Source organism: Ruditapes philippinarum, unplaced genomic scaffold, assembly GCF_026571515.1.
Source record: "Ruditapes philippinarum isolate M1 unplaced genomic scaffold, ASM2657151v2 ctg241_1_1_1_1, whole genome shotgun sequence".
Classification (NCBI taxonomy): Eukaryota; Metazoa; Mollusca; class Bivalvia; order Venerida; family Veneridae; genus Ruditapes; species Ruditapes philippinarum.
In genome coordinates, this window is record NW_026856878.1 from 145,444 (window position 1) to 169,163 (window position 23,720).

At 30.9% G+C, this 23,720-nt stretch overlaps 1 protein-coding gene across 3 annotated transcripts in view; it reads left to right on the forward strand.

Moving 5' to 3' along the window:
* Positions 1–484: 484 nt before the first annotated feature.
* Positions 485–23,720, forward strand: part of LOC132747993 (prestin-like) — a 55,532-nt gene continuing 32,296 nt past the window's right edge. Inside the window, exons 1-2 of one of the 3 annotated variants that reach the window (XM_060737531.1) lie at positions 485–684; positions 4,113–4,185. In XM_060737531.1, coding sequence (XP_060593514.1) covers positions 4,176–4,185 — 10 coding nt within the window. In that variant the 5' untranslated portion in view covers positions 485–684; positions 4,113–4,175. Of the gene's footprint in view, positions 685–4,112; positions 4,186–7,154; positions 7,388–23,720 lie in introns of those variants that run through there. The other 2 variants (XM_060737530.1, XM_060737532.1) reach the window with 2 other exon arrangements.

The window sequence follows — 23,720 nt, forward strand, 5'->3', positions numbered from 1 at the left end:
TTGATATATATATTCAGTGAAAGTGTTAAAATGACTTTAAATACGATATACCAAAGAATTTTATTTTTGATATATATTATAAATCAAATGAAATATAGCTCTGTGGTGGGTGCCCAAGGATCACTTCGTCCAAGACTCTAAGAGTCTGCACGGATTTATATTACAAATCCGTGGAATCTGTAAGGGAGTAGATCTACAACCATATTTCTTGGATTCAACCACGGATTAATATATCATAATATTACGTAATAAAAATCTGTGATTTAATAGAGAAATTTCATTATTTCATACAGTACAGTACAGAATAATGAATGGCAATTACTTTTAAACAGAAAAACAAAACTAATGTAGGCTAGCTGGAAAGTTGCATTTAGTGTAGTGCTACCTATCTTATAGCAGAAATATTACATGTGTTTAATGCATGACATATGGCGGGAATCACTCGGATTGAATTTGTGTTTATTGTCGTTAACTAAGGGACGCTACTCTAAAAATAAAGGTCGACTGTTTACATTTATTCACGTTTGCATTATAGATTTGATTTAAAAAATGACTTGCAATATTTTCCGAATTAAAGTAGAGAGCACTTGAGTAACACATTTATCCGCTTTTTAATGAAGATTGTATGTAAGACAACAAACATGTAGATTTGATGCATCTTAGTCATGGAAGAAATTGGACTTGGTAAAAATATTGTTACAAAATTGTTTGTTTTCATAAAATACAAAATTTAGATAACAAGGATTTTTTTATTTGGTATGTGACTATTTATAGGTCTACAGTAACATAGTCTAGTTTAGTTCTGGCTTCCAGAACTTTATATCTTATAACTTTAGTGATACTGTCACAGTATGCCACTTTTTAACATTTTTTTTTATCTGTTGTGGTATATAAGCCCGTCATGAAAAGATTAGCACAACTTAGTTAACCTTGTTTCAAGAATCCCCATTTGTGTGTAAAATGCAGAACCCTGATAAATGCATACATGCCATAATTTTTGGACAGCTTTCCGGGACACTTTTCATCGCGGCAATAATGAATGTGAAGGCAGTTGTGGAAAAGGGGGGGGGGGGGGGGTGTGTGGGTGTCAATCTTCAACGTTATTTAATTAGGACGACTTTCTCCTGAATTTTAATGATAAACACTTAACTAACTAGTTTTTTAAGTAGTCTTTAAGGTCGACATATTTATCATTTTATAGTATTTCTTTATTTCATTTATTATTCCCTAAAAGCAAGTAAATTGTAAGTTATAAACCTGGAGAATGGGCGTAGCCATGTTGTTCACCCGTTATATCTTAAAGTCGTGATGTGTCACCTAATGCAATTCTTCCAGTCATAAAAACAAACACAGCAAGGTGATTTATTTGACACCTTTAATTTTTTATTTGATAGATATATTTTCATTGTTTGTAATAATTAGACTTTCGGCAAGTTAGCGATTGATCTAAAAATTAATGATTATCGGGGATAAACGATAATTGTTAAGGGCCGTAAAACATTAATTAACCCATCCGTTAAACGCTGCCGAAATTCAACAAGAGAATGTTAATTGCTGATGCAATGAAGAAAGCTATTGCCGAGGGGAATTGACAGTCGATAATTTTGGGGCCTGTATATTGTAAAACTTGTAAGAGTCAACGTTCCTGTGTATTATGTGTACCAGGTCAGAATATGTTTTACGATCAAGAGGTGAAATGTGCGAGATTTGATTTAAGAAAATTTTTGAAAATTTTGCAAAATATCATGATTTTTTTTTCCGGGATCAAATTGATGCCTGGGACATCTCCAGGACAGACATCCGATTTCCGGGACAATCCCGGGCATCCGGGATGTTATGGCATGTATGGATAAATGTCTGTTATTGAAGTACATCTGCCCGTGCACAAGAAGTCTTAATGTTAGCTAGGTATGTCATGTTTTGACAACACACTGTCACATGTAATGGAATATTATGATTTGTTTACCTGTTCGTCTTCTCTCAAAACTGTATCAGATTGCCTCTGTTTTAGGTGTGGGTATTATTTTGGGCTCCTCTTAGTTCACGGTACTTAACACTTTGAAACCAGAAAGAAACAACAAATGGAATATAGGGTACAAAAATTGTCATAATCTATAACATATAGGTATTTTCTGCTTAACAACTCAAGGAAACAGCAATATATTCAGTCAAAGTTAATTATAATGGACCAAACGTAGACCATATCTCGGCCATTTTGTAAACAATAGGTCATCATTTAAATCGTGGTAATGGTGTTACATTTCAGTATTTTCATGTTTCAGTTAAAAATTTTATACATGTTTACTTTGCTTGATTTTAAATTTATTAAGAATTATCCTTACTTTGTAACTCAAAATTTATTTTTCCAACTAACAAGAACATTTAGAAAGTGATGATTCTTTCAGCCATACCACATAAATTTAATGGACTGTTAATTGCTTTTTGCAGAAATAGAAAATGTTGTTCTTTTTACGTTAAAATCTAGAGATTTGAAAATATTTGCGCAAAAATGGGGTTCCATAAATATTCAATTCTGTCCCCAATTTTTTAAAAAAATGGTAATAATGAAAATGCCATTTAACATAAAAAGTGAGAACGTGGAAATTAGCCGATGTTGATAGTATCAATGCACTAAAGGAAATGGAGTACTTTGATATGGAACGTTTGTACGAAAAGTTTACTGGTTTTGTGCAGGAACTTGAAATAAGAGGAAAATTCTCTCAATTTTTGATAAATATAAAGTTATTGTTTTTTGGCCACTAGGCACTGAACATATATAGCATAGATATTTTGGCATAGATAATCCAAAAATACGTCATTACTGTAATAGAAACTAGATCAACTTGATGAGTCTGCCAGAGAGATACTTAAAAAATGAATTTGTACTTTCCGGCTGCAATATCACTTTTTCATACATTACTGTTTTTTGGTTATAGTAATTTACAGACATTATCTAAAGTTATATAAAATATAAAATAATAATTATGGGGGTAATCCTACTGCTTTTTTATATTAAAATGACTATAGTTTTTACAAAGATTACATCATATACAGATTTGTGTTTTGTCCATTTGTCTTTCAAAATGTAAGAATTTTGATTTACTGCTTGTTTTTACTTGTTGATTATTTAAAAACTATATTGTGTTAGGGGTGATTTAAGTAAGCCACCCTACACCAACCTTTTATTTGAATAACAATAGATTTATTAAACCACAAACATTGACATGTGCTCTGTTGTTAATAAATAAAATGTGGTGAAATAACGTAATCCATTAATCTGATCATTAGAATAAGACAGGTTAGGCTGCTATGCATTATTTTAATCTGCAGTATTTAAACTTTTGTTCTTATTACTATAATATAAGGGGCAGTACTCCATTGCATATTAGTCAACATTAAAATCAAGATTGACCTCCCTTTAATTTAACAATAAATGCAAAAATTATTTAATTTACAAAAAAAAAAAACAAAAAAAAAACAACAACAAAAAAAACAACAAAACTGCATAATCTTATTTAAAATAATGATGATGTGTGAGTGATATAAGACATATTTAAAAGATATTTAATTGAAATTTTATTGGAAAGACATACAAACTAGATTTTGTGCATAATATGTACCGATAAATATATTGGAATCTCTGATTTATATATGTACATGTTTTCTTTGACAGTTATATTGAACGTTTATAACCAGTTATTAGATAAAGAACTTATCCCCTTCAGCTATAACTGTTTGTCTGGTGAAAACAGTAAAATTTAGACCTTATAACCTTAAACAAGGTTAGCTTGTCACACACGGAGGTGACATTTAATTGTGACAAGTTATTGACTTGTCACGTCTGGTGCACAATTGTAAATTTCCTTCAAAATTTGATTTATTTCTATGGCTTGTACCTGGTACCCACATAGTTATGAGGGAGTTTGATAATTATATTGATTTTCACAGGTGTGCAAAAAGTGAAAATTAGTGCTGTTTAACCTGAAGTTAAGTTTTATCAGTTTTCTCCCTTGACAATTTTATCACTCTAAGGACAGGTTTAAAAAGTCTGTATGCACTTGTAAATAGACTGAGACAAAAAAATCTAGATTTTATCTTATCTTAATTTACAGAACAAATGAAAAAGTCTGCTATTGAAGATATTTTGAAAAAGTTGAGCCAGGTTAAAGGCAAACATGATTGAAGGTTTGTATTTGTGATCTGTTTGCCGCATTTTTGCCACAGTTTTGCCACAGTTTTGCCCACTGTCTCATGCTTGCAATATATAACTTGAACTGTTTTTTCAACTTTTTATACTTAACATAATTAATATTTCTCTCAGTTATATTGGAAACTATTTTTTCCCCTGTTATTTCACTGCGCCTAGATTTAGTAGTAATTATACATGCACACATATAGTCAATCAGTATCCTAGTGGCCAGGTCTCAAAATTGAAGAAATATCAATATATAAATGACTTTGTTTAATTCTAATATATCACAATATGCAAATCATATAAAAACAAACAAACAAAATTTGATGGGCCGCCACCAAAATTAGAATTTTGATTATCTATACATATGTATAATTGATAAAGTGTCATTCACTTAAATGAGCCACTTTTTTCAGATATTTTCTGTATTTTAGTCTTTCTCTTGAGACTTCTATGTCTTCATCTTCAATTTTGAAAAGTAGAAAAATGAAAACACAAAATGCTAGCTGCCTGCACGCTCAACCCCCCCCCCCCCCAACACACACACCAAGTGATATCAAATATATTCATAGCTTGACCATTATATATAAATTAGGGACTCAAGTACTATTCTACTCACCCGGGTGTCGGCGTTGGCATCACACTTTCGACCAAGTTATTATTTCCTATATCTATTGAGATATTGATTTGAAACTTTGAATACTTATAAATGACCACTGTCCACACTTCCAGGTAAGAGGGAATAACTTTTAAATGAATTTTGACTAAATGATGATCCTTTTTAGACTTAAAATATTGGTTGAATTTTTCATTTACCCTTTGACATATTGATTTGAAACTTTAAATACTTCTTAATGACCATCACCCCACTTTCAGGTTCTTATACAAATGTAATAGTTTAAACAGGTAGATTAACTTTTGATTTGAAGTATACTACATGTATATATTAATTTTTTTCCCAAATCCAGTAAAACTGCGCAAAACTAGACTTAGTATACATACATGTGAACTTTTTTTGATAATCAAGTGGGAGATTTTTCTTCAAAAAGAGGGAGATTTTAGAATTTGCAATAAACAAAGAAGAAAGTTTTGACATAAAAGAGAGGGAGATTTCTTTGATTTGTGAAATACCCCTGATTTTAAACAAAAAGCTTTGAAAATATGGCTTCAGAAAGTGAAAGTCTCCTGCTAAAAGTGCGAGAGGTCACATGTATGAGTATAATAGAGGTATGATTCTTGAACGTGGTAAATGTGACATTTTACCGTCATATCACAGGAAACAAACTTTGGTAGATTTATTGATTGTTACTTAATCTTGTTGATCATTTTATTGTGAACAGTAATTCACCATGAAAATAGTAACAGTAAAATGGAGAAAAATGGAATCTCTAAAGAACGCCCAAAATGACAAAATTGTAAATGTTTCAGGCTCAGTTTGATATAGCCTGTTCTTTGAGCCTGATGGTACTAGAATGTGCAAGTTACTTAAATTCCACGCCCCCTAGCACCGAATTAAGAAATATTCAATTTTTAACAGTAATAGTTTGTTAATAATGTACCCTGTGATTAGACAGAAAAAAATCACACTTATTTGGGATAATATCTATTTGAAGAGTAGATAATTAGTCAATAATGAAATAAACCGTATTAAAGGGAGATAAACATTGGAAGCATTATCAAAGGAATATTAATTTATATCCTTAATTCTAGCAATGCTTGAGCAAATATGTAGAAATGCTAAACTTTGTCTTCAAGAGACTACTTTTGCTTTTGGATGAAAAAAAACACTTACACATTACATGGGAGATAATTCATCATGACTAAGAAAAATTACTGTAATATAATTTATAAAGGGAGATAATTTTAGATAAAGTTATTGGAAGATTTATTATTAAACATTGGAGAAAGATACATGTACTAGGAAAAATAAGAAAAGTTAAACAAACAACTCATGATAAGTTAAAAGTTTTTTGTACTGTCTATAACCTCATTTGGTTTGGTTTAAACAATATTTATTACATGCTTTTCGGTGGTTTATAGAAATATATCAGTGATATAAAACTGGTAATTTCACTGTTTGAAACAGTGAAATTACCACTTTGATAATTTCACTGTTTTGAATTTAAGCCCCTTACGTTGTTTCAGTGAAATACCAGCGTGCACAGTACTGGGTACCAACTTAATGACGTGACGTCGTAAATGACGTCACGTTGTATTATTATTTGGCGCGCTTTTCATTCAGTATTAGGTTAAATGTCTTTTTAAAACGCTTCTTTGCATGTAATAAAAAGAAAATTTGTTTAGTTTAGTGTAAGATTGAAATATATTTCACCTTGTGAACACCAAAAGTTCATATTTCACTCGTGGCTGCGCCACTCGTGAAATATTCCTTTTGGTGCTCACTCGGTTAAATATATTCCGATCTTACACTGAACTAAACAAATATCCTCTATTTATTTCTTAACAAAATTACAATGCATAAATTACCACCCAGGATTTAGTAGAAAACTTAAAGCTTATATAAAACTCTCTCCTGACTCTCTCCTAACCTTATTTGACTTGCGACTCTTCTTCAAATATATAGATAACAAAATATGAGAAAAAAAATTAGCACATTATGAATGGGAGGTAAATTAATTAACATATAAATATTTTAGTGATAATTGCTTGCTGCTTTTTTGAAGATTTGAGCTTATATAATATTTGCTTTACATGAAAAGCTTTATTATATTATGGGATATTAGACTTTTATACTGAGTCAATTATTACACAAGATGCAGCTAGGTTTTGTAATGAAGTTTACATATTCAATTTGTCTCTTTTGTAATAAAAATACATTATATAGTACAAAAGTTGTGGGGAAAGCAAACTTTGCCTTTTTTGATAAGATGAGAGTAAGTTTTGTTGTGTAGTATATACCTGTCATTTTTGTATTACTACTAGAAGGTATAAGATAGTTTACCTGGACATTCACTAGGTGCTCCAGCTGTCTACAGTGGTCGGAGTTAGGCAACGGGGAAAACTCTCTCTAGGCTGGCCTCACTTAGTATACTATACTATTATATTAGGGATTGTTACTATTTAAATATTAAATATTTAATTTAATAAGAGACAGTAACATTTGCAGTTGTTTGATAATCAGATTGTAAGATTTGATAAACTGGACTTGAGGATAACACAGAGCAAAGATGAAAGGTACAATTTTATATCAATATTTTTATCATGAAATATTTAATTTTCTATCTTAAACAAAAATTATGTACTCACTGACCTTAAATGTATTGAAGAAAAAATATCTCAAATTGCAATCCTTAACAATTCATTTTGTCACTTAGTACATTTTGTACTTTTGAAGCACTTAGTTCTCTGATTAAAATCCAGATTAATTTTAAGTTTTATAAAATGAAAAAAAAAAAATAGATAGTGAAAAGGTATATTTTACATTTTATGTAAATGAAAACCAATTTTTAAGTTGTAAAATTCTGAATTGTTACCTGATAAAATGTTTTAGATTGTTTAATTTGTGATTTTACTAGAACCTTAAAGTATTTTTATAAGTTTCCTTTTTAATTGAAGATTTATATTAAATTTAACTTTAAGTCAAAATGTATTTTATGTTTATATATTATGTCATTGGTTTGTCATTGATGTAGAAAAAAAGAACATTGTACTTTTTAGAATTTTATACAACATTTTCGATGAAAATAAAAATCAATACTAAAAGTTCATATTAACAAGTACTATAAAGAATTAATTTCTGCTGGAATATACTGTTACTTGTTAAACAATTATTAACTTATATAAAGAAGGTGATTATTGAAGCTGTAATAAATTCATTTATCACTTTTTGTAGTTATTAAAGGTTATAAAGCTATATCTTATGAAATATTTTTATGAAATATATTAACAGTAAAATTATATTGGTTGGATACTTTTATGGTTGATTCTTGAAAGAATTGTATAACTAAGAACGTGTCTGCTATGTAACAAATATGAATATTGTATGCAAATAGTATAAAATGTTCCATAACAAAATATTATTCTGCATTATTTTAAGAAAATGTAAGGGTTTATCCATTTAGCAATGATTTTGAGCATTCACAATTTGATTTAAGGCAATTTAATACCATATTTATCTTATACAAGCATTTTGGAAGTATTCTGTTTTAAAATTCAAACAATGATTTTTGCAGCAGAAATATAGCTTTATTTCCTTTAACATAATGGATTTGCCTATCTTTGAATTTGGAATTCTCTCTTGTAAAGGATTTTAATATCAAAGCACAAAAAATAAGCAACCATGAACATAGACCAATGTGAAACTGCACAGATGTGCTGCAGGCTCGCCAGGTTCAATAACAAGTGGGTGGCAATTAAAGGCCTATCACTTCTAGTCCCTCTGTTTTTAGGGATAATTATTTTCTGTATGGTATCACACATCATTATATCTATCTATAGATGTTATAAACTCAACTACACTTGTCAATTTTTTTGTATTTGATATTTCATGAAATCAGTTCTAAGTTTACAAGATTTTTTTTGCTGAACGTGAGGAACAGTGAAACTATGATCCTACTTATACTTCAAATTACATGTACATGTGCTGTTAAACTTTTACCACTGCAAAATTTCACTTGACTCAACAGGAATCACACAGATCTGCATGATCGTTGTACGTCATTGTATAATAATCCAGTACCAATAACTCTAGCATGGATTTAAATTGAATTGTACCCTTTTCTTGAGCTGTGAAATTCCTGGTTGTTTTGGGTAATGTTTAAATTGTTTGCAAGTTCTAGACTCTATATTTAGATTATAGAGTCCTATAACTTTAGCATGAATTTTATGAAATTATTCCCCTTTGTGAACTTAGAAAAATAACTGCATGGTAGTTGTGTGATCAAACACTGGGGGAAATCTAGCTTGCTCTCAGGCCGTCTGATAGTTACTGATATTTCACTAGCCTTTAGGATTGAGATTTGAACAAGGTACATGCACACTGTGTAATCTGTAAAATCTTAACCTCAATCTTATAATTTTATATTGAACCTAAAAGTGAAATATATTTCTCTAAAACTGTCTGTTGTACTTAATAAAAAGATCTATTAAATCAGTTGGTTTCCTTCTTGTCTAAAAATACATTATGTCTGTACATTTTTTTTTCACTCTCCTGTCATGAAATCTGGCCTTTGGAAGCACTATATTTACATACAATGGGCTGCCTGCAATTGAAGACACCTGTAAAATGCAATGCAAATATACCTATTTGTATAAGCTGTGCATATCCTAGTATGATATTTTATCAGGACTGAAGTATCAACAGTGGTTTTAGAATTTGATATTTTTAGCTCACCTGAGAACTGCTCTAGGTTATGTTAACCAGGGTCCAAGGTTATAAAGAAATTCTCAAATCCAGATCTTGGGTGTAACTTGATTGGTCAGAAACTAGCATTATATTGTATATGGACCAATGAAAAACCTGAGATTTGTGTCAAAACTGAGGAAATAGTTTATGTCTTAGATGTGTAACTTTTTAAAATTAAACTCTTTTAAAGATACATGTCACTAAGGGCTGGTTAATCATAGCAATCTGGTATAAAAGTCTTCTTAAAATAAGAAAGGGACAGCTCCAAATTTAGATTGTTTACATGCAATGTTCATGTGAGACAGTAATATGTTACAACATGCAATGTTCATGTGAGACAGTATTATGTTACAATTTTTTTTATGGTACACGAAACGGCCCATAATTATTAACGAAAATTAAACATAATTTAAACCTGTTTAAAAAATTTTCGCTAACAAATTTGGGAAGATACACTTTTTAAACCCTTTAAAAGCTTTATATTTATTGTCTTTTTTTTGGGACTTAAAAATATTTTAACCCGTCACAAAATTTCAATTTTAAGTTACAACCCCAAAAGGGCAAAAATTTTATAGAAATTTTCAAGGGGAAATTATTGGGGTGGTTTTTTAAGGTTTTTTTGGGCTTCAAACCCCTTGCCCCTTTTAAAGCTGTTGGGGGGTTGAAAACCCCGAGGGGGGGACTGGGGTTTGAATGGAATTTAACATTCCCGAGCATGGGAACGTTGGTCTGGTTCTCCCCCAGGGGGCCCTTCCTGCCTGAATAATTCCCCGGAAGGGGACCCTTGAGGTCATCCTTCCCACCAAATAAAGCCTTTAAAAGGCGCCAAATGAAAAAATACTGTGTTGGTGTGATATAAAACCTAATCAAAAATATTCATTGTAACCGTTACTTTTTTCTGGGGGAAGAAATACTTTTTTTAAATTAAATTTAGTTTTTAAAGTGTGGATTTCTTCAAAATTCATTAGGTTTCAATTGGCACCAATTTGTCAAAATTTAATTAAAAACCATTATTAGTGGATATTTAAACCCATTTTTAATGTATGACAGAAATTTTTGAAAAAATTTCAGTTTCTTTAATGAGTTGAATTCATTTACTTAACATATATCTCAATAAATTTTCCACCATTTTATCATTATTATGAAAAAAAGTGCTCATTTTTCAAAATTTATATCAAATATTATTGCTAAATATGCAGTTTTCACATTAAAATATAAATAGGAGATAAAGAATTTTGATGGATTTAGAGAAATGAAAACACATCGTTATAAATCTGTTTTACGTCAGACATTGTAAATGTGGATATGATAATGCAAGTTTGTTTTTCCTTAAGTGCATTGATATTTTTCAAATTTCAATCTTAAGGTTGCTTTGTAACATAAACCTTAGGTTTTTGTACCTAGGTGTACATGCAGTTTTATGTATTTTAAACTTCAACATATGTTCATTTGTTAGCTCACCAGAACCGAAGGTTCAGGGTGAGCTATTAGTATGAAAGGGGATCATGCTCCTGCGTCCGTCGTCATGCGTCAACAATCATCTTCTTCTCTGAAACTGCTGGGCAGATTTACTTCAAATTTGGTCTGCAGCATCCTTGTGACAGTCACACTTGAATTTGCTCATGTCATTTCAATTGGCCCTCTTTTAGGGGTCAACAGAGCTAAAAATAGAAAAATATAGTCTTTAATCAAGTTTGCTCATATTAATTTGATTGGCCCCTTTTAGGGTTCTCTAGGGCTAAAAAAAAACCCTTTAAACATCTTCTTCTACAGAACTAATGGATGGATGATCACCAAACTTTGTCTGTAGCATTTTTAGGTATTTTTTTTATCAAGTTTGCTCATATTAATTTGATTTGCCCCTTGTAGGGGCCGCTAAAGCTAAAAATAGAATACCTTTAAACGTCTATTTCTACAGAACTAATTGATGGATGACCACCAAACTTTGTCTGTAGCATTCTTGGGTAGTCTTTTATCAAGTTTGCTCATAATTATTTGATTGACCCCTTTTAGGGGTTTCTAGAGCTAAAAATAGAAAAACCTTTAGATATCTTCTTCTACAGAACTAATTGATAGATGATCACTAAACTTTGTCTGTAGCATTCTTGGGTAGTCTTTTATCAAGTTTGCTCATATTAATTTGATTGACCCCTTCTAGAGGCCGCTAAAGCTAAAAATAGAAAAACCTTTAAATGCCTTCTCCTACAGAATCAGTTAAAATACACCAAAACAACACATATTTCTTTAATCTTTACTAGTTTACTTTAATCTTTACTAGTTTAATCTTTACTAGTTCTCCTACAGAACTAATTGATGAATGATCACCAAACTCTTTCTTAGGTAGTCTTTTATCTTTTACTGAAAAGCAGTTGTTTCTGGTGAGTGACTCAGGGCCATCATGGCCCTCTTGTTTTATTTTTCCTGGGGGCGAGGGGGGTCATTTTCAATTTATAGGTATGGGCAGCCAGGAGTACGAAGCTGACCTGGCAACTAGACTGCCACTATTCTGTCTTGGATGTTTATATTATTCAGGAAGTTAATTAAGAGTAATTGTTAGATTTTAATACTTAGAGAAGATAAAATACACACAAAACCCAAACCAGCAGCCACACCACCGAAATTAATTGACATTTAAATTGCTGTAAACTACAGGAAAGGTATCCTTTCAAGTTTTATATAATATATAATGCTGAACAGCATTTTTATGTCTTTAATTTGTATGTCTATATGATTTTATAATTAAAGTTTCTGTTCAAAACTAGGTGTTGTTCAAATTTTGAATGATAAATTCATGATGTCAGTAGTAGATAACTTCTGTAGACTATTTTCTGGTCATAAATTCTTGAACAGAATTACAGACTCTTAAAATTGTGCAATTAGTTTTCAATATAAGTATTTTCAGTTCAGAATAATTTGAGAAAATCATTTGTTGTACATTAATATAATTATCAGCTTTGTTGAATTGTTCTGTTATACTTAGTGACCTATTTAATGATTTAGTGAGAAATTACAAGTCAGATCCAACAGATGATAATATTTTAAAAGAGGCAAAACAGCATTTGATTTTTTGTTTTGTTTCTTTTTTGGTTGGTCTTCTAAGGCTTTCCAATATACCATCATTTTTTAGAAGCTTAAATGGTTGAAAGTTCTTGTCAGGATTTGAACCAGCAGCAGTGGGTGACAAGAAAATTGATGTCAGCAACTTTAGCCACCCAGCCACAGACCTGGCTTAGATGTAAACATAAAATGATACATTGTTGTAAATGACAATAACTGATGAACTGGTTAATTGTTAAAACAGTGACAATGACAATATAGCATGAAATGAATTAGTAACCATTAATTGTCAGGAAATTACCCACCTAGGTTATGGAGGTCCTTGGTTTTTCTTGGGTGCCCAATGTGTCTGAAGTAATGCACTCTGGTATACCTGAGGTCCTCCTCCACCATTAAAGATGGGAAGTTGCCATATGACCGCAATATATTAGTGTGACATAAAATTAAAAAAACAAAACAAATAAAAAAATGTCAGCAAGGGGGGGGGGGGGGGGCATGGTCAGTGGGGATTACAAACAATTCTATAAGTCAGTCAGATTCACTGTCTGGCCACAGTCTTTTATGATACATTAAATTCCCAGTCAATTACACATATAGTCATGCCAAATCTTACTTGCTGAATATTTTAGTGACTAAAATGTCATATTCCAGGGATAAGGGTAATAAATTCATTCAGTTTGACTTAGATTTAATTTAAATCAAAGGTTTAACATCTCTGATGATCTCATTAATATTCATGTGACTGCACTGCAGTTCATTAATATTCATGTGACACTGCAGTGTGAAAGGTCAGTTTTTCAATCATTTTAATTTTGTTGTTATTATAAGTTCTTTATTTTTCTGTATTTCTTCTGCTTTGATTGATATTTGCTGGTGCATCCAACACTGATCTTTTGTACCCTAAATTAATGCATTGTAACAATCTTAAACTGGCGTTCCATTATACATCAAGTTTAAAGCAGCATGCCTCCAGATTCATGCTAATTTTCATATGTAAAATACTGCCACGTAAACAAAGAAAGAATTTTTTACATTGCAAATTGCGCTTAAAATCTACACAAATTACCAAAAATAGATCAGAATATGTAAAAATAGCCCTTACGGGCTTTAAGTACACAGTACTTTAAAAATTGGGGGGTAATAATTATATTTTGCAAAACTTTCATTAATCACTTTATAAAAAATTTTAAATTATTTTTTAAATTTTTGGAATCTTCAAACCCTTTTTAAAAATTCAAAAAGAATTTTTTTTTAAATGTAATTGTCATGAAATATTTTGGCTCATCTTGAGGCATGCAGCTTTAAAGTTCATCCAAAGTTTTTTTGTTTCATTCAAACCTGACTCATTATCGGACTTAGTCTTCATTGTCAGGTTTTTTTGTGGTTATGTGTATTAATTTTGTTTGATTCAGATTATAAAGATATTTCACCTGAAGTGATTTTTAAAAAAAAAAATTTATTACTTTTTAAAGGTTTAAGTTTATAGATCAATTAATTACTGAACAATGTTGAGAGTAAAACCAACAATTTAGGATATTAAGCAGGGTTATTGTTAAATACAATATGATTCTTAAATGTTAATTTATTAAAAAAATGCTTTGAATTATAATTATCCTCATGTGTATAAACATTGAATTGTCACAGATTATGGTAAATGGATGTATCCATCTTTCAGTCTGGACTAAGCCATTTATCATTTTAAAAAATATTTTAGAGAAAAATATCAAAATATGTTCAGACTGAATTTTAAGTGAACAGTTCAGAGATGGCATGAACTACAGTACTGACTGATTATGGTCTGCATTAGAAGCTTGGGTAGAATTGTTGACGCCAGCAGGCTGTGGGTTACAAATTTTGTTCAGTTGCTATAATGTTTAAGAATAACCCTGACCTTGTTAAACATCTCGGTGCATGTCTGGCAAATATAGAACTTTTATCAGTTAAGAAAAACTGATTTATATGTTTACATACATCTTGCTATTTTTACGACCACAGTTTTAAAATCTGTAGTCTTAGAGACTATTTATAACTTTATTTATTTATGGACAAAAATATACATCAAAGAAATTGTTATCACTCTTAAATTGTGGCTATTGAAATTCATTTAAAGAATAATAAATCTTTGTCTACTTATTTGTCCTTTCATCTTTCTATCCATAAATGCATCATTCTTCTCGTATCTTTATATTAGTCAGTTTCACTGTGTATTTTGGTACTTGTATCAACTTCCATGTATTTATTTTGTAGTATTTTATCAAATTCCATAGCATTGTATATTTTCATTTATAAATATATGGTCCTTATTTAGATCTGAAATAATTCACATTTGTCAAACTCTTTGTATTCGAGTGTTTACATGTCAACATACTTTCAAGTTAGTTTTCTTAAATTTACATGTCTAAATGATAAAAACAGACATCATTGTAAATAATTTCAAATTTTTTTATTTCTGTTCCCTTTTATTTTATTTTCACTTGAACGCATTTGATAAAAAACATAATATTAAACTTAAGCTAAAAAAACCTTAAATAATGAAGTATTTTATTTTAGTTATAAATCAATTTCATGGTACTCAGTTAAGGTCACAATTGACATGTTCCAAGTTTACTATAATTTATAATGAAGAATTTTATTAGTAACCTGAAAATCTTTCCATTCTTAAATTTTACTCTGGCAGTTAGACCTCACTTTAAACTTTATATCCACACTAACTTTGTAAAATGGACAGTCACATTTTCAGCTTGTCTGTTTCCAAACTTTCTGACTTCATCTTATGTTACAGAACATTCTTAAGGACAAGACCGTCATGTATATCAAACTCAAATTTGATTTTCTTGAAATCTTTTGACTGAAATTTTAAACTAGAGACCTTAATGATATTATATGATAAATTGTGTTATTAAGTTTTTCTTCTTTTATTATAATACCCGGTATAATATTTTGATACATTAACCACTGTTTGTTTATGATCATTAAATTAAGTTCCAGCTATATAATCAAGTGGTGTATGAAGGAACAAATATTATATAGAACAAGACATACAGTAATCCCTGGAAGCTGTTTTATATAATATTCTATTTATGTAATCTTTGAAGTTTGATTGATTGATTTATTTGTGAATTTTCAATTTTCTGGTGATTGTTTTCTTACAGGTGTGTGCTGATAAAACTTAGAGTAGGCACATGGTATAGTTTAAGTCATATTAAAACAACTTGAACTTAGTGTTATTTTAGTTACGTCACTATAGCATTTAATGTTAAATTGAGAAAGGTTTCAGGTATTATGTATGTAACACATCCAAAATGTTGTTGCCTAACCAGTGATAGAATGATCAATGCGATTGAATGGTATTCAAGATTGAAGATCTGATATTTTGAATTCTTTCTTGAATTTATCAAATGATATTAATTCAAAACATTTAACTTGCATTTTACCTCTACCTATAGTTTATAATTGAGCATGGGGGAAAGTGTTATATTCTGAGTGTTTTGAAAAATGAAACATCTAATTTCAGGAAAGGAAATATTTTGTATATTATATTGATTTATATAATAGTAAAAAATATTTTACTTGGGTATGTATATAAAAGTTAAAATTGTATAAATTGAAGTACAAAATTTTTATATAAAAAATGATTCCAGTTTTATAAAGCTCTAGAATATACTGAAAACTTTATACACGGGAACTGTGTAACAATTTTGTACAACTTGCCATCTTAATTCTTAATTATCATTGATGATGACTAAAAGCTGAAAATTTCATGTCTCTTCTGTAAGTCTAGAGTCTGCAGCATGGTGGACATCAGCTGTCGTTCACTAAGTCTCAGACCAGGTTCTATAATGTTGACTGCTCAAGTTTAGTAGTTCCTGTTTGAAATCTTTCAATGAAATCTTTCAAACTCAGATTTAAAGTATGATAGCTTCAAGTGTGTCCATTATACAACTTCAACTAAAATTTTAGCAAGACATCTGCAAATTTAGAAAGGTTAAAGGTAACAAATTTGGTCTGGTTTTGAATTTAACTTGTTTTAGGGCATTAACACAAAAAATGTATATTGAGACATTTTCAATTACGATTAAACAAGGTGTAAATGATGTAACAAAATTACTTTTTGAACATTTAAGAACCAGAGTTTGACAGTAAAATAGACTATGTGAATTGAATGGAACCTATAGGATATATCTAGGTTGTAGTGACATTGTAAAATAAAATTTTACTATAATTTCAAAAGATAAAGAAGGTTGTATTGAAATGTTTGTGTTGTTGCCGCATAAGGAATCTGCATGTAGTATGGGATTTATCACATATGATTGTTTCTATACAAGGCAATAATGTCAGTTTTCTTGTAACATAGCTATGCTAGTATTACCACTGGTAGAAACTGTTTAAGGCTTGGTGCACACATTCCAGAAGTCACCTCTTGGACACCATACGTAAATTATCTGTCATCGTAAATTAAAGTAGTACGGCTAAGGTTTTTGTTTGTCCAGTATTACCGAGCACTTGGTATGTCAATAGAGGAATGGAATTTGCTGCCAATGCAATTATGCTATGATTTTTTTAATCAAGTGATAATGATTACAACTACATGATTATTACGAATCTTATGATATTTTTACATTAAATTAATCTTGAACTCTTTAATCTATATTTACTGAAAGCCACATTAATATGCATGCCCATCCAAGGGTTACATACAGTGAGTTGACAGGTGGAAATCTAAATAAGTTTATATTTTGCAATAATTCCTTTCAATTTTGTAATTTATTTGGCATGAATGATAAATAAACACACATATGGTCCAAGGAAAATTCTGTAAATATCCATCAGAATAAAATTACCTGTAAATTGTTCAATTTTATATAAAGAGTGGGACAGAGTCTTTTTATATTTTAGGCAGATACATGTATATATTTTATCCTAACATTTTCAAATATCAGCAGTTGGTCAATCACCATTATAATAGTTAATCTTTTGAAATATATGGTATATCAGCTTTAGCTCAACTTGACAATAAAAAAATTAACATAATGTCCCTTTAAAAGTCTCAGATGCCTATAGCATTGATTAAAGTTTAATTGATGCTCCTTGATCTTAATATTTAAGGGCTCTTTCTGTTTGAAATATAGAATTTTTTTTTCATGAAACATGCCATCTGATTATTGTCTGCACTGTTTCCAATTCATGCAGTCTGTTACTGTACATGTTATAAATTTTTGGCCGGATTGATTGCACAGGTGCGAACCTGGGTTATAGTATGGTGAATGTCGGGCAGCGGGCGTTCAATCGGGGACAGTGGGGAAAACATTTTTGTAACCGTTTTCTCAGCAACTACTCTTGATATTTGGTTTACAGCATTAACAAGTGGTCAAATACGGTGGGACTCATTTTCAGGTGTGTCGCTCATCCACTTCCTGTTTACCGACATTAATGATCAATGGTAGAAAATTTTAGTAACATCACAGTCTCACATGCATTAATACCTGGCCATTTCTGTCTTTGACTCATTTTTTCCCTAAAAATGTTGAACGGTTTTGTCCATATGTAAAGATGGACAAGTCCATTTAAGGTATTAAGCATGGCTTGAAATGTACAACATTTTGTCATGAAAGTTCAATTTTAGCAGCTTGCAAAGTTAAAGTTGTAGCAGTTTAAGTTACATAATGTTCATGATTTAATGAACATATTTTCAACAAAAAATTGTTACTAGTACAGAAAGGGCAGAACTTAAAAAAAAATCAGAAATTCATTACATTACAAATGAGCTGTAGTAATCTGACACTCTCAGTGCAGAATTCACCCTTTCTTCATGCTACATGACTGTGAAATATTATAGGAAAAGTTTCGGAAAAGTTTCAGAAACTAGTAGCGCCTGATTGACAAGTTACATTGGGATATAAATGAAGAGAGTGATAAGGTAATAGTTACAAGTCAAAGTTTCTGTCAAATTTTATGTTACATTAATGTTTTGATAAATATGTTAAAGATATAGGAAATTTCTCACCGAGTGCTGACGGAAATACACTGTGAGCTTTACTCTGTATCTGGTAGATATTACTGGTAATAATTTTAGTACCACGTTGTCAACACCCATTTCAGACTGGTTTGAATACACCTAAATATCCACAGAAAAGACTTATTATTTCCATATGTGATATAGTTACATGTATTATTCAATAAAGATAAGTTATATAAGTTTATTAATGTTTAAGGTTTTAAGGTGCAGTGTGGTTCACAAACTGCAAACTTGTGTCCTGTTCTTTTCTGAATCGACTGTTGAAAAAAGAGTGTAGCAATTTTATCCAAGAAATTATCTACTTATACCTTGAAATGTTTATTGGCAAATAATATACATTTAAAATATTTTTTTCTTCTAAATTTTACGCGTCTGATATTATAAAACCAGGCTACGGACAAGTTTCTCAATCAGATTAATGTTTTCTCAAGTGCCAATGTATCAAAGAAAAGCTCAATAATGTTCTTAAGACATAGGGAAAAAAAAAGAGAGCAAAAGAAAACTATGCCTTCATTTAAATGTTTATGAAGATTGGTAGATATTATTTTGGAATTATATTGGAAATCATTCAAAGTAACAACAGATTTTAGGTAGTAAAGATAACTGTTTTGGCTGTTGAGTATGTAAGAATGTAAAATATCAAACAAGATTGCTGTAGCGTAATTCTTTTCTTATCCTGTTAAATCACCCACCTACATTATTGTTTTAGTTCTGTGAGAGGTGGTGAATGGGGAAAAAACTGGAACAGTTATTAAGACACCGCAGTAGATGATTTGAAAGAACTATTTTCATTTCCCGGATTCTATATTCAGATCTTGCAAAGAAAGAGAAATTTTGACTGGGTAATGTCATTAAAAGGCCAAAATGGCTCAAATGCAATGTGGGTCACCTCAGAACCCCAGCGAAATTCATGGTCATTTAACCATGAACTACCATGAACTACAATGTTATTTCATGGTCCTGTAACCATAAACTACCATAGTAGACCATGTTTTGTTAAATGGCACCACAACTTTTCATGGTCACCTAACCATGGTTGCTAACACCATGGTCTACCATTAAATAACATGGTAGATCATGTCTACTGACACAATGTTCTACCATGTTAATTTTTTCCCACTGGTGAAATGTATCATGTTTTATCATGAAATAACATGAACTAACATGGCTCACATGCAGATCATGGTTAGCCATGGTTGACCATGTTATGTTACGTACACGACCCCTTAATGTAAGACGACTTTCGTAAATTCCTTATGATGTAGACTAACATAATAATAGTATACATAAAACTATGTTTATCTTGACTGAATTTGTTTCCTTTGTGATCACTTTTTGTGTCGCCTTGAAAAGGTGACATATAGGGGTTACTTTTGTCGGCGGTGTCGGCGGCGGCGTCTGTGTCGGCGTCGTTGTCGGTGTCGTTGTCGGCGTCGTTGTCGGCGTCCCCTAAAGCTTGTCCGGAGCATAACTCAGTCACTATAAGTCTGAATGACTTCAAACTTGGTATGCATGCTTCTTTCAATAACCCGAAGTGCAGTGCACAAGAACTGGTACTCTGCAGTTCTTATTTTTTGAGTTATTGCCCTTTGTTAATTTTCATACTTTAATTTTGTCCGGGCCATTTCTCTTCAACTAAAAAAGCTATGGACTTGAAACTTCATAGGATGATAGATCTCATTATTAAGAAGTGCAGTGCACAAGAACCAGTACTCTGCACTTCCTAATTTTTGAGTTATTGCCCTTTGTTAATTTTCATACTTTATTTTTGTCCAGGCCATTTCTCCTAATGTATAAAAGCCATGGACTTGAAACTTCATAGGATGATAGGTCTCATTAAGAAGAAGTGCAGTGCACAAGAACTGGTACTCTGCATTTCTTATTTTTTTGAGTTATTGCCCTTTGTTGATTTTCATACTTTAATTTTGTCCGGGCCATTTCTCCTTAAGTATAAAAGCTATGGACTTTAAACTTCATAGGATGATAGATCTCATTATTAAGAAGTGCAGTGCACAAGAGTCGGTACTCTGCATTTCCTAATTTTTGAGTTATGGCCCTTTGTTAATTTTCTTACTTAATTTTTGTCCAGGCCATTTCTCCGAAAGTATAAAAGTTATGGACTTGAAACTTCATAGGATGATAGATCTCATTAAAAAGAAGTGCAGTGCATAAGAACTGATACTCTGCATTTCTTATTTTTGAGTTATTGCCCTTTGTTGATTTTCTTACTTTATTTTTGTCCTGGTCATTTCTCCTCAAGTATGAAAGCTATGGACTTAAAGCATCATAGAATGATAGATCTTATTGATAAGAAGTGCAGTGTATAGAAACTGCTGCGCTGCACTTATTATTTTTTTAGTTATTGCCCTTTGTTATTTTTCATATTTCATTTTTGTCCTGGCCATTTCCCCTAAACTACATTGTTCACAAGGCGACACATCCGACTCGCGGAGTTCTAGTATTTGTAGACCAGCCAGCCTGCATATAAAACAAACAGTGCTTGCCATTTATCTTTTTAAAATGTTCCCGCCTTTTCCCACATGTATATTTTCCTTGTGTTTACATCTTTATCAGTGTTTATTCCATAATGTTTGTTAAATCCATTTGAAATATTAAAACTAGGTGTTGGGAAACATGTAAGCAAAGTCTGAGTGATCAATTCCATTGTTTAAACACTTTAAAACATATGTATTATGCTGTTGACAATCACACATGGATTTGGATGCCATGTTGACTGTTGCATTGTGGTAAGGTTTACCTCCGCTTTGAAGAGTATTCAAATTATAATTCTAGAACTACTGTTAGATATAATGAAACTTTAAGGGCCATGGGTTCAAACCCAAGAAGGGTCAACATTTTTTTTTCTTTTTCTTTTTTTCTTTTAACATTATTTATGTAGCTTTCATATCCCTTTTGGGAAGAAAAACAAGTGTTTCATATTTTTTTATTTAATTTATATAGGTATTTATTGGCATAAAAATTATGTTGATAGTACACCATGGTCATTCATGGTCATTTTACCATGGTCTGTAATTTTGTTACATGGTAGACCATGGTTTTTCATGATAGCTTACTGATATGCAGAATGACCATGTTATTACATGGTCATACCATGATGTGATAATGGCATTTGATGGGAACTTAGACAGTACTCTTTGTTGTATGTGATAAAACCAAAAGAAAGACCGCCTCATATTCAAATGATGGAAAGTTGTTTTAGCTATTATTAGTCTTAAAGGTCGCGTCTTACTCAAGTACAACACAAAAATTATGCTTAAGAACTTTTTTTAAAAATTTTCTGTTGTGAAGAATTGAAAATTAGAAAATTAGATTACAATGTTAAGAGCTGAACTAGTACTTGCTTTAATTTCCACTTATGGCTTTACTACTTGTACCAACCTTTTTATTTCTTTCATGTTTTAGTGTCTGGATCAAATGTCAACAACCCTTGTAAATTATAACCAAATAAAATACAATGTTTACAAGAGTTTTTAATTAAAGAGGAAAATATATATGTTTTTATAATTTATGTATTACAGAAAAGTTTAGAATAATGCTGCATTTAAGTTTAAGATGTTAAAGGGACTCCACTGAGGTTTAAAAGCCTAACATTTGAATTTCTTACATTTATATATAAATGAACTGGGGCAGTACTTTAAACAGAGATATAAGCAAACTGAAAGATAGTTAAGAATAAATTGAAAATCATATTTTTATGCTTTTCTTAGCCCAATTTGAGTGAAAAGGGTTTAAAGGCTTTTCATTTTGGGTCATTTTTTTACAATTTGAATAATTATTCTGGAAAAACGAAGTGCGCGAATGACCTGAAATTTTGCACAAAGATAAGTCTTCTATAACCGACATCAAATGGTACATTTATCTGAAAAACATATTTTCAGTCCCATCATGTCAAAAAACCTCAGTGGAGTCCCTTTAAGTTATATAATACATTGCTGCACTCAGGGACTTTATTTCGATATTTTTGTAGGCAACACTGTTTTAACTCATTTCTCAATATATAACTGTGTTACATCAGTGTTGCGACAAACTCTCTATATTGTTGCAGTAGTAATATGTAAGTGACAGAGAGTGAGTTGTACTTAATTTAATTAAATGCAACATTGTAAATGTCATTAAAAACATGCTCATGGCTTTAATTGTTTAAGTGAATGTATTTTTAAACAGAATGCACTATACATGTATGTGTTTAAAGGTTCCTTCAGTCCCCCTCGGTGCAGATATTTTATGATGCCCGAAATTTTTTTGATGGATCGAGATTATTTTTTAATTTTTTTTGTTCTAATTGCTGGTCATTCTTCAGTGACTTGTGTTTCTAATAGCACCTTCAGTTTAAACATTTAGGATATTTAATGGTACCTCTCATGGGCCTCTATTGGTGGTATTTTTGGTTTCAGGTTGCTTGAGTTTAAGTTATTGCCAGGCCCGCTTTCCTATTTTTAACTCAACCCATTTACAGATTAAAAGGTCAAGGTCCCTGGGACCTTACTCAAAGTACTCAAAGTACATTACTCTAGTGTTACATTGTATGTGTTTGTACCTTTATGAGCTCAACCTGCCACACCCATTTTTAGATCAAAAGTTCAAATGTCAAGGTCACTATAATAACAAAGCATAAAACTGGCCATTATATAACTAACAGTACATTGACCCAGGAAACTAATGACTGAAACAGTATTTTCCCTCTCATATAACATTCAATTTTATTTTCTCTTGACCAAGCTAATCTTTTATAGATATTTCAGATATATTATTTTCACACACATTTTTTGTATATAACTTTGTGAAGGGATACAATACAAAGTGATATAATTGAACTAAATTTGAGAATTTCTCGTAAAATAACGGAAAACATCACTGTTGCTATCAGGAAGTAGTGTGTATATTTTGCTTTTATGAGGTGAGTTCCACTTACAAAATAACATTTACTTTCTCTTTACCATAAATTTTACATGATAATGTGTTCCTACCTCATGTTTTTCCTGTTAAAAAATGATTTTTTTGGCTTTTAGACCGTTCACAGACAAAAGAGTTCCTTTTATAAAGAAAAAAAAAAGAAAACATTATAAACA